The 12606-nt window shown below is 44.5% G+C and overlaps 1 protein-coding gene across 1 annotated transcript in view; it reads right to left on the bottom strand.

Annotated features, from left to right (window-relative positions):
• LOC126203645 (uncharacterized) overlaps window positions 1-12606 on the bottom strand; it is a 461213-nt gene that overhangs the window by 9440 nt on the left and 439167 nt on the right. The window contains exon 2 of the mRNA XM_049938023.1: window positions 7860-8070. Coding sequence (XP_049793980.1) covers window positions 7860-7994 — 135 coding nt within the window. The 5' untranslated portion in view covers window positions 7995-8070. The remainder of the gene's footprint in view (window positions 1-7859; window positions 8071-12606) is intronic.

The raw sequence follows: 12606 nt of genomic DNA, 5'->3' as shown, positions 1-12606 counted from the left end.
GAGAGAATTCTAGGACAGAAAAGATGTAAATGTTGGATGACCATCCTGGAACAGAACCGTTGGAAAGGAAAGACGTAGGTGATGGGTGACCAAGCTGAGACAGAATGCCGAGACCAGAAAGATGTAGAAATGAGTGGACCAGGAAACAAAGAATCATTACACCCAGGTAGGGAAGGATTACAACCACATAGTTTATTCACTAATTTACAGTGAACGCCTACTTAATTACTTTAATCATTGTCCAAAGTATTTTCAATTTGGCAGCTGACACCTCTTTATGTGGGGTCAACAATGACTATATGCACAGGGTTGGAGTCCCAAGCAGCACAGAACTATAAATTGCGTTACCTCTACCTGAAAATGTGCACATCTCGCTACTGGTGAAGAGACAATAAACATTTCATGTCTCTTTGTAGTTACAAGAAAGTAGTGAAAGCTATCAGGTTCGAATACCCGCGACGCAAAAATCATTTGTATTGTCATTCCAGGTACCAGTATCATGCTATTGGTGAACACATTTAATATCTGACACCTGATCAATTCATATAGGTACTGCGTTCTACTCCTCGTCCATCACCACAACTTCACTTCATGGGTTTTGCACTTGTGCGTTGCACTTTATTACATACTTTCTGTGGTTACTTCTCTGGCCCAATAAAAGCATCATGGGGTTGCCGGTGCAGTGTGAAATGTATTACCATTTATCTCCAGGTCTGGACATTTAGCCTTGTAAACCAATACTGGTGAACGCTTCAATAGTGTATGCATCTTTATGCCTAGTCGAGTGTCAATCAGACATACAAGCTTTGTTTGGTTAACAGTGGGTTCAAATCATATCACGAACAACAACTTATGTCATTTAATGAGCATGATAATACTGCTGAAGTGTCACGTATTCTATTGAAGTTTAATTTAAAAGCATTAGGGACTGTCTCATCTACAATAACTTGTTTTCTCTCATCATATAGTGGAGATGCTGAGTCGGAGATAAGCATGACAAAAGGACTGTCGCAATATAAGCTTTTGGCCAACAAGGCCTTTGTTGAAAATAGATCACACACACACACACAGACACACACACACACATACACAAGACTACAGCCTCTGGCAGCTGAAGCCACACATACTGTTACATTCCATCATGGATTTTCTATTGTTTCATAACTTGTGTTCTAATATTTGTTGTATCATGGCATTAATTTACATCTCAATTGACTGCCATAATGTTAGTGATCTCTTGCGGTAGTTATTGTGTATAGTCAGAAGACTGTACCCCACAGGATTTCGATATTCAGAGGAGCTGCAATATAGCTATGTTACATTGGTTGTATTCAGCAGTGGCCCACTGTTTTTGCTGTCAAGTGTACCTCATGTTAAGTGCAGCTTTAAATGTCAACACATCACACAACCATGGTTTGCAAAGGTCAGGTTATATGCGGAACATGTGGTTCAGCTGCCTGTGAATGATGTCCTAAATGAATACGCAACACATGTGTGTAAACTACCATTCATTTTGGAGGAAGGAAAATATCATTCCAAGAAGAGAACAGAATCCAGTAGCTAAAGTTTACCAACGCATCTCATACTTTGAGGTGAAGAAGACATAAGGCCACACAGCCACCTGCTTCGGTGAAGTCCATCTCAAAACTGTACCAGCCTGTACAAATGACTTGTAGTGGCAACCAGACACTGACAGCTGAACAGAGTGCAATCTACAGTTATATATGTAGCCTCAAAGCTTCCACTTACAACTGAACCAATGGTGGATGCAGAACATTGTTGGGAAGAATAATACACCTTCGTGGCAGAGAGAAACAGAAAAAAAATCTGTTAAAACAGCCTTACCAATGTCCCAAAACTTGAACCTGAGAATTAAAAACAACAGGCCAGAAAAAACAGGTCCAAAATCATCAGCCTATGCGATCTTCATCCTATCTGATGAATCAGATGATGACCATTTCCTAGGTGGTATCAATGTCGATGTCTGCCTTGGAGATCAGCAAGTTCCTCTCACCCTCCCTCGTTGCAAACTCCCCATCAAGGAGGAATAACAATGGGAAAACAGCAGAAAAACCTCACTGCTAAGGCGGCTTTCATACTACAGTGGGAAATCAATTGGTTTTGGGCACATGTGGTGGGTCTATGACTATTAGATCAGGGAAGACCAAAGTGTGTAAGATTTCAACAGATACATTTTAAGCTATATGACACCCTTGGACTACATGACTGTGGCTACCACAAAAAATATGACCTTAGGACAAAGAAGGCTGAAGAAGGAGTGACCATTTTCGTAAGCAACACAGCCCTGAACAGAGGCTGGAGCCTTCACTACAGCAATGCATTAGTGTCATTCATTCCTCTTTATCTTTCTGTGTGCTCCCCATCCCACATGCACACTGCTCACTGGAAAGTGGTTGATGACTTTTACTGGTGATCACTTCTTGATCTAGATTCACCTTTCAGACAGAGTGGTGCCTGGAATAAAACTGGCATTACAGGTGCTATGTAAGGCAAACAGGAAAGCAGTACAGTGTACAAAAGTCACCCAGAACTAGGTTTCTGGATGACTTTTCTAAACTGTACCCCTTCCCCTAAATCTCTCCAGTCCTTTCCCTTCACCCCTCTTCCTTCCCCTTCAACTCTTCCGCCAGAAGAAGGAGTCACTGCCTCCAAAAGCTTGTGAAAGTTAAATCTTTTTGTTCATGTATTTCCCTGCCACTGCTTGGAGAGTAGATTTTTTATCTGTCCATTTACATTTTAATATAATACAATCTTGACAGTAGATCGACCCGTGTTCTTCTTTGTTTGGAGACAACTTCTTCATCTTTTGTTCCTCCTCCATCATTGCAACGACATTTATAGCACTTCAGTTGCCAATAATTTTCTTAATTTATTTCACAACTAATTTTGGAGCTTAAAATTTCATCTTCAGGTGCCACCAAATAATTATCATAGGACCACCAACCAGTACCCATCTGGACAGCATCTCACACACACATGTACCCATCTGGACAGCATCTCACACACACATGATCATGAACCCTAGCTGCTGAAGCTGACAGTCTGGATTCAGTAACCAGAGCCTGTGGTCATATGTGTGTGAGAGTTGCATTTGTATGATTGTTTGTGTGCATGTATGTCATCTGTTTCTGATGAAGGCCATTTTGGCCGAAAGATTACTTGCTGTCAGACTTTTTGTTGAGCCCATATGTGACTCAGAATCTCGGCTATTTGCAGTGAGTTACTGCACTCTTGTTCATAATATTTTGATTACTTCATCCTGGATTTTCCAACATTAAAGAAAGGGGAGATTGCTACTTAACATATAATGGAGATGTTAAGTCGCAGACAGGCACAAAAAAGGACTGCCAAACAAGTAAGTGTCTGGCCGAAAGGCCTTCTTCTGAACTGGACAACACACACCCACACACACATATGCAAACACAACACACCAAAACTCACGACCACTGTCTCTGGTTGCTGAGGCCAGAGTTGCACTTGCATGATTGATTGATTGATTGAGAGAGAGAGAGAGTGTGTGTGTGTGTCTGCATGTTGTGTAATTCAGAAGAAGGCCTTTTGGCTTTAAGATTACTTGCTTAGCAGTCTTTTTGTTGTGTCTGTGACACAACATCTCCATTATAAGGAGAGTACCAGTCAATTCTTTACATAATATCATTGATGTACTAAACATGGTCTAACCTAAGAAGAGAAAAGATAAATTGGCTGACCTTGAAAGTTACGCACAAGGTGCCACAATCATGCAAAGCAAAATCCCGTTTTTATTAGTGTCAGTGGGGTACCGTTTTAAGTTAGCGAAAGAGTCAGGCAACCTGTTGTGAAAGAAGTTACTAGTATTATACAATATTGTAAAATATTACATTGGTGTCATATGTGTTTTCATTCATAATGTATAAAATACTCTGCCAAGAACTCATGGAACAGTCCATCAATGCAAATGTTTTACAATGCATAGAAAAATAATGTTAGCTTCTTCATCAGGACATTAGAGGACTGAGTAATAAGGTAAAATGGATCCTCATCTGCTTCAAAAAGTTAGCGAGAGCTGTGTTTTGTGCCTATCTGAACACTAAATGACATCACAGTTAAAGCAGTTATATATAAAGGCTGCACTCTGGCATCTTACTTATGTAGAACTAATGTGCATGAAGGATAAGATTCTACATAATTATATAAAGGCAGAACACAAGTGCAAAAACTTTGAAATGAGTAGATCCTATAGAAATCAACATGTAGAAGTGAGTGCTTGTGCAATAATACTGCATAATAGTTCATCCTTAATTGTAACTGTATACAGATTTCTACTGGGCAATTTTGATCTGTTAGTGGGGCATATGGATTCCTTATTTGTATTCATAGTTTGATATCGGTAATTAAATTTCCAAAATGACTGCATAAAGACAGGAGAATAATGTTCGATAATTGATAATGTTTTCTTTGATGAAGTTCAGAGCAAGAAAATAACTGTACACTCTATGATCATGATGCACAGTTAGTTAAGTTTCTTCTCCTCAGTGGAAATCAGTTAGAATAATTAATGACTCTGAGACAACAAATTTTAAGAATATGAGGAGGATATCCAGGTTGGTTGCACCAATAATCACACCCATTTAGCAATAGTTCATTTACTAACCCTCCCGTTACCAAGCTTTTTCACACCTCTATTTTACAAAGTATTTGGATGACCCCAAAAGAGTTTTGTGTTTTATTGTAATATTTGTTCTCAGATTTCGTTATTTCCATTGAATGGGTTTATTTAGTATTGAAAACAGCTTTTCAGGTTATTAGAAGTATTTCATCAGATCACAGATACAAAGTACAAAACATTTTTTATATCTTTTACTAAATTCAGTACTCAACAAACAGAAAATTAATAATCTATGTACCTCAACAGTTACTGCAGTAAAATAACACAAGACCTGTTTCAACTTTTCAATGAAGTACATTTTTGCACCACATGCACTTCACAGTAACAGTTTCTTCTCTGTGTATATTACAAACAGGTTTCTTGCACGTTACTCAAAAGAATCTTGTTTTCCGATCTTCGTTTCTCTTGCAATCTAGACATCATTGTGGCGTTGGTAACTTGGAACACTGGGTCTGGATCACTGCTGTAGGAATTGTAATACCACAAGCTTTCAGTGCATCTTGTACAGCTTTATGAAGGCCGTTGATATTTTTGGCTCTTTCTTCCATGTTGCCTTTGCTGAGTCCAAACGCCAGTTCAGTCGTGAAGAGTTTACGTCGGCTTCAGTTATTCTTCTGCCATTCAGGAAATCTTTGAGTGTACAGAACATATGCAATCATTGATGCAATATCTATCATTTCCAAGAAGATTTTTAGTGGCCACAGCCTTGTTCCTCTAACACAACTGTATTCTCTTGTCACTTTGTCACCATTATCTACAGCACCTTTGGTTTTGTTGTAGTGCAGTATGATCCACACGTATCTCAGTGTGCTATCCCCTTGCACGCACTCACCTCGCTGTTGAGCTCACGAGTCATGTGTCGGTGGGAGGATGAGTGGCTGGAAGTGACTGACAATAAGCTCCGTCTAGTCAAGCCCACAACTCGTGTGTGGTGTACTTCTTTTCAACCCCATCGACGGGACGAGGTTCTGCTCACTCGGCTTCGAATAGGCCACAGCCCTATGACGCATGGGTTTCTCCTCCGGCGAGAAGACCCTCCAATGTGTGGTGCTTGCGGCGTCCAGGTCACTGTGCGCCACGTTTTATTGGATTGCGTTTTATTTTCTGACCAGCGGGCCGTGGCTGACTTGCCAGCGGACCTGCCAACTCTTCTAGGCAACACTCGGACGAATGTGGTTGAAGTTTTAAAGTTCTGTGCCATGTCAAATGTTTTTACAAAGATTTTAGGGAGAGGATTTTAATTTGCTCACTGTGTGACAAGCTCGCCCATATTTTATGTAAGTAGCCAGCCAGTGACAATTTCAGTGGCATTCTTGTTGCTGTGTTTTCCCTTTCCTTTGGTTTTACTTTCTTATATAGCATTTTCTTTCTTTTCCTGCTTTCTTTGCGTGTGTGCTTCAGTTTTCTTAGGTCTGTCCACATTCGTTCCTTTTAATGTGTGTCAGGGCGCTGATGACCTCGATGTTGAGCGCCCATAAACCCCAACACACACACACATTTCGGGATTGTGTTCACTTTCTTTACCACTCACTTGGTTCTCACTATGCTGAGTAGAGAGTAGTATTACTGCCTTTCCCTTCTTTGGAACACAGGAAACTATGGTCAAGTCATTTGTGAAACCAAACGTTGAAGAGTGAACTTCTCTCTTTCTGTGTGGCAAGAATTCCTTCGGAATCTCTTTCTTATTGGAACGCAAGGTCATGTTTCATTTTAGTAGTTCAGCAGCTAACAGAAAACTGGTGAAAAAATTATCAGTTGTCACACCATGACCGTTATTCAGAAATGGTTACATCAGATCCAAAACAACTCTCTGTCCTTGATTCACTTCCTGAGTACTGTCCACCATTCTGTAAATTTGGATCCGTAATAAGTAAGATGTCTTCACATCAGCACAAACCCAAATTTCAATGCCATACTTGCCAGGCTTGCTCTTCATATAAACCCTAAAAGGGCAGTTTCCTCGGTACGTTGCTAATCGTTCATCAGTAGTCACGTATTCATAAGGATAGAAGTTATTGTACAAGTTAGACTGAAATTTGTCGAACGCTACCCTTATGGCTTGTATGTTGTCAAATCGCAAGAATTTCAGTATGGACAAAAATCGGTTTCTTGGCATGGCAGCACAAAAGAATGGTTGCCAAAAGGCAATATTACCTCCCCACAGATCGGAAGTACTTGTGCGATGTCCATGAGTTCAACCAGCTCCTATTAAAATTGCTAATGTAGCCTACACTCCAGTTGCATTTATATCTCTCCATGTCGTTTTGTGCGAAGAATGAGTTTCATTCCACAAAGAAGTTACTCGTTTGGCTTCCCTGTTCGTTTCTTCTACAATGATGCTCACGATTTCTGGTGAGATAAATAATAAAAATGACTCTGTTATTGTTTTGATTGTTTTTCCTGGGCCAGGTGTTACATTAAAAATGTTGCGACATCGACGCCACCCATCTTTTGTTGGTTCACTAGAAAATTGTAGTCCACTTCTAGAAACAAACAAATCTCCAGTGTCTTCTTCTTCTTCTTCACCATCATCCTCTTCTTCTTCTTCTACTTGTTCATGTGAATGTGTAGTGTCTTCTGATATTTCATCATCAGCTTCATCTGATGCTATGATATGGTCTTTGACAAGAGGTTCCATATATTCATTCAGTTCATTATCAATGTCCCATTCATTTTCATCATCACTGACATCAGAATTGTATAGAATTTCCATGATCTCTTCGCTAGAAAGTCCTTTGGACATCCTTACTTGCAGATGAAATACTGACTCGTGTAATGTCAGCTCAACAGTGAACATCAAATTCAACTCAACAGTAGTAACCAGCAACAATAACAAACATTGGATATGTGGCACAGTTCAACAAAGAAGATGAATGACAGATATATTTCCCAAAACCTTCTTTCTCTACGAATAAGAAAATAAGAAGTTTCATACCAAGCGGGGTAGTCTCACAATCCCACCAATAAATGACATGAATAACAATGATAACGCCAAAAAAATTGGACAGTTGTGAGTGTGAATTCAACGTCAATCATTTTAGTACAAAGTCATGAAACCACAGGCATGTGGCCCTTCAGATAACATTATTATAGGGAAAAAATCAACCCGGGGTAGTCAGAATACCCCGCTTGGTAATGCGTTGGGTAGCTGTGTGGGTATATGTCGTGAAGGTAGGTTCGGCCACCAAACCTGTAAGTTGTTGAAGCGAGCCGGGCGTCGTACTGGGCGTGCTGGTCGTGCCGCGACTGGTAAGCTGGTGGTTTGCGGGTGGAACGGGGCGATGACGACGATGTCTCCAGTGGGCATGGCGAACACACGAAGCATGTCCAGGTCGCCATCGGGCAGGAGGGGAACACATTTCACCAGATGGCAGGGAATGGCGGAGTTTCTGTCACGAGCACTGGATGAAGAGAAACACACGATGAACAGTGTATAATCGCACAGTATTATTGAGATGTCATAGATTATGTCCAGGGGGACAGGCACAAACACCTCAAGCGAGGGCACGTTCAAGACATGTGGGGCGAGAGAAACCTCGACAGGGTGAGGCAGGCGATGGTAGAGAGGTCGAAGGGACCAGAGAAGGGCCAGACGGTGAGGGCGTGAATGTAGGTAAGCTCGACATGGGGAGCATGTGGTCACTTGACAGAGTGCGTGAGACCGGAGTAGAGGGCGAGGTCGAAGGAGAGCTCGACAATTGTAGCTGGAAGTCACTCGATGGAGTGTGTAAGTGTGATGTGGAGGGAGTGGTCGGAGCGTCATGAGCCACAACAGTGAGTGGCGTGGTCGTGACCTGAAGCGGGGTAGAAGAGCAGGCTTAAGTCTGTTGAGAGAGACTGTAACAGCAAAATCTTTCATCTGGATGTCATAAGTGTTGGCTGAGCGCTGGAGAACTCGGTGTGTGGACCGGTATATGGATGTTGGAGTGGAGCACAGACAGTGTCATCTCGGAGCATTTCGAACTCGCAATTGTCCACAGTTTTCAGGATGTGAACCTTAGGGCAAGAATGGCTGGTGGGTGGACGGATATGGAGGTTGATGAAGTGGCATCTGACGCGGTCCACAAAGGAAGGTAAGTCAGACTGAGGGAGGGAAGCAGAAGGGCTCACAAGTTCGCCAGGGAGAACAATGTTCTGGCCGTATACGAACTCGGCTATTGTGCCTTTGAGGTCTTCCTTATAAATCGCATGAATGCTGAGTAGCACAAGGGGAAGGGCCTCCATCCATAGAGAGTCGTGGCATCGAAGAGCCGCCTTGAAAGTGCGGTCCCAGCACTCGACTAGCCTGTTCCTTTGCGGGTGATGTGCTGTGGTACAGATGCGCCTGATGCCGAAAATGTTACAAATCCTGTTGAACAGGGCCGACTCAAATTGTCTATCCTGGTCAGTCGTGATGATAGCTGGACATCCGAAATGAGATACCCATGACTCGACGAAAGCTCGAGCAACAGTTTCTGCCATAATATTGGGGAGGGGGACAACCTCGACCCAGTAAGTTGTTTGGTCGATAGACGAGAGAACACAACTAAAGCTGTTAGAGGGGGAGAGAGGGCCGACAATGTCAATATGAATATGCTGTAAACGCCCAGGAGGGATCGAAAAGGCGCCGAGGTGGTGAAGTGTGCTTCTGTACTTTGTAGCGTTGGCACGTGACACAGGAGCGTGCCCATTGCTGGCAGCCTTGTTGACATTTCTCCACACAAAGCACTGCGCTACAAGGCGGGTGGCCGCACAAACACCGGAGTGGGCTAAATTATGCAAATCGTTGAAGACAGCTCGATGGAGCATGGTTGGGATGAGGGGGCGTAACTAGCCCATACTGTCGTCGCACAAGATCTCACCAGAAATGCCAGGAAGGTGGTGTGGACGAATTGTAGCGAAGAAATAGAGTCCGAAATCAGGTTCTGTGTTCCCTCGTCGGCCGGTTGTAAGGCAGTTCAGAGATGTCTAACAGCGAATGGACGGCATCGACTCGTGAAAGGAAATCAGCAACTATATTGTCAGCACCCCTTATGTGTCTGACAATGATGGTGAACTGAGGTATGAAGTCCATGTATCTGAAGCAGCGAGGAGGCGGGTCAGCTGGTGGGTTTGTAATGGCTGCAGCCAGGGGTTTGTAGTCCGTTAAAACAAAGAAAGGGCGTCCCTCAACGTCAGTATTAAAATGCTTAATTGCTTCATAGACCGCGAGCAACTCCCTGTCAAACACGGAATATTTCCGTTGCGAATTGGTGAGCTTGCGCGAGAAGAACTGCAGAGGCGAAGTCTGGCCGTCGATTGTCTCGCTAACGACAGCTCCGATGGCAGTATCGCTCGCGTCTGTGGTGATGAAAAGCTGCACATTGGGACAAGGATGAGCGATGGTGCAGGCCTCAGCAAGAATATTTTTGAGGGCAGTGAAAGAGTCAGTCATAGCAGGGGGCCATGGAACGGGCCGAGATCCAGAAGTGTTAGTGCCTGCGAAGGCGTCCGTCAGTGGAGCCTGAATCTCCACAGCCTGAGGTAGATGTAGGCGATCATAATTAACTTTCCCCCGAAAGCGCCGGGGCTCTTTGAACGACGAAGGTCTAGGTAGGTTTAGTATTGTTTGTACTTTCTCAGGGGGCAGTGAAATGCCGTCAGCAGAGACCCAAAAACCAAGAAGAGTGACAGCAGGTTGATGTAGCTGCAATTTGTCCAGGTTGGTCTCGATGCCTGCTGCCACGAGAGTGTTCATAACAGTTTGCACATGTCGAACGTTGTCCTCGACGGAGGAGCTGAACACAAGAATCAAGATCTGCAAAGCAGAATTTTAGGTTGAATAGCACTTCATTGATGAAACGTTGCCAGGTCTGGGTTGCATTTTTCAGACCAAAGGGCATGAATCGAAACTGAAATAACCCGATCGGGGTGATGATTGCCGTGTTCTTGATGTCTTCAGGTGCCATGGGGATCTGGTGGTAGGCCCGTTTGCAATCAATGATAGAGAACGTGATCGCACCTGCGAGGGAACTGGTAAAGTCGGCAATGTTGGGTATGGAGTAGGTGTCCGTAATTGTACGTGCGTTTAGTTGACGGTAGTCTCCGCAGATGCACCAGGACCCGTCTTTCTTGGGTGTCATATGTATGGGCGTAGACCAGCTACTGGCAGAGGGTTCAATGACGCCAGAGCTTAGTAGTTCAGAAATCTGATTTTTAAGTTCGGAGAGGCGCTTGGGACAAAGTCAATGTGGTTTACAGGAGATCTGGGGACCTGGCGTGAGGTGAAGCTTGTGAACCGTGCCGTTGGTGATGATGGAAATGTTGCCGGTGCCACAGGAGGCGGTTTGTTTACAATGTGTGGTGGGTGGGGCAGGCGAGGCGTGGTCGTGGTGTTCGGAGCCACACAGAGGATCCGACGGGAGCCGAGGCGGTAAAGTGTCCCAGGAGTCAACGTGACGAGATGGCCGCCGGCGCAAAGCAGTGGTACCATGGTCGAGTAAGCCCAGTAGAGCTCATGAGCCATTAGTGAGTTCATTGTCTGAGGGTGCGGCCTGTGGCGACACGGTCATGCACAAAACGCTTGGCGCGACTGCACTGTGTGTGTTGTCAGTGGCGGTTGCACGGCAGCATGCAGGAGCCGAAGTTGCATAGTTTGATGTGCTGTCTGCGAGGAGCATGGTAGGGGCCATCAGTTCGGGAACACGTGACGCCGGCCGCGGTGGTCTAGTGGTTCTAGGCGCGCAGTCTGGAACCGCGCGACTGCTATGGTCTCAGGTTCGAATCTTGCCTCGGGCATGGATGTGTGTGATGTCCTTAGGTTAGTTAGGTTTAAGTAGTTCTAAGTTCTAGGGGACTGATGACCACAGATGTTAAGTCCCATAGTGCTCAGAACCATTTGAACCATTTGAACACGTGACGCTCATCACGGATGCTCACTTGTATTCAGCTGAGTGTCAAACAATGCCATGTTAGGAGGGTGTAGCCCTGCGGAACTGTCAGTACACGTTATGGCAGTCTTGACAGCACAGTTGCAAGGGGTAGCAGGAGGTAAACACATGGAGGCTCGATTGCTGGGATTGCAGGCAGACTCGGCGCACTTACTGACCTTGCTTTGTCCTTAATGTAGTGTCGGTATTCCTTTGCTGCATAGGAGAGCTGGAGCTGTGTTTCGTGGAGCTGAAAGGAGAGCTCGAAGTTTTCCTTGCATAGGCAAGCGACGTGTTCAAGCTCGACAAGGCACTTGGTTTGTTGTAACGTTGTTGACAGAGACGAGCATGTATGGATGAGATGAGCCCAGACCGATGTGTCACGGGGCGGTTTGCTCGATGGAGCACAGGGTAAGTAAGTTTTGGACGGATGATGAAACATGGTGTTTCGCACTAGGTCCGGTGAAAGTTCGTGGTGTCGCAAGAAGCCAATGCCTAGTATAGGTTCGTCAATTTCACACACTAAAAAAGTCCACTCGAGTTTGCAGTTTGCGGGGATTGAGACAAAATGGGAAGTTGAACCCGAGCATTGTAGTTTAGTTGAATTCATGGTTTGCAGTGAAGTATGATGGGGGCAGATGTTCGACGATGCTAAGGACGTAGGCAGCTGCGAAACATCGGCGCCTATGTCCACTAGGAAAAGGTATCCTGATGAAATGTCTTTAATGTAAAGATGTCCACAATTATCTGGTCGTTCCCAGACAGAATGGAGCACTAGGGGGTGCCTGTCATGTTGTGCACAGGAGGTGGCACCCGGACCTACCTGCAATTGGCATTTGGGAAATAGCAGGGTGGTTCGCAGTTCCGTGCTGCCTCACCAAACCGTGTGTGGAAGTAACAGTACAGGTAGTGCGGTTGGATTTCCTGCGTAAAGTTCATTGTCAGTGGCGGTGGCTGAGGTTAGGTGGCCACAGCATGTTCAGTTGCAGGAGGAGGCATCACCGTGTGCGGAGCCGGTGACGTCCCAGTTGCTTGTTTACTGCTTTCCAG

This window comes from Schistocerca nitens, chromosome 9, assembly GCF_023898315.1.
Source record: "Schistocerca nitens isolate TAMUIC-IGC-003100 chromosome 9, iqSchNite1.1, whole genome shotgun sequence".
Lineage (NCBI taxonomy): Eukaryota > Metazoa > Arthropoda > Insecta > Orthoptera > Acrididae > Schistocerca > Schistocerca nitens.
The sequence above is the reverse complement of the archived record's forward strand: the minus strand, read 5'-3'. Positions and strand labels throughout refer to the sequence as shown.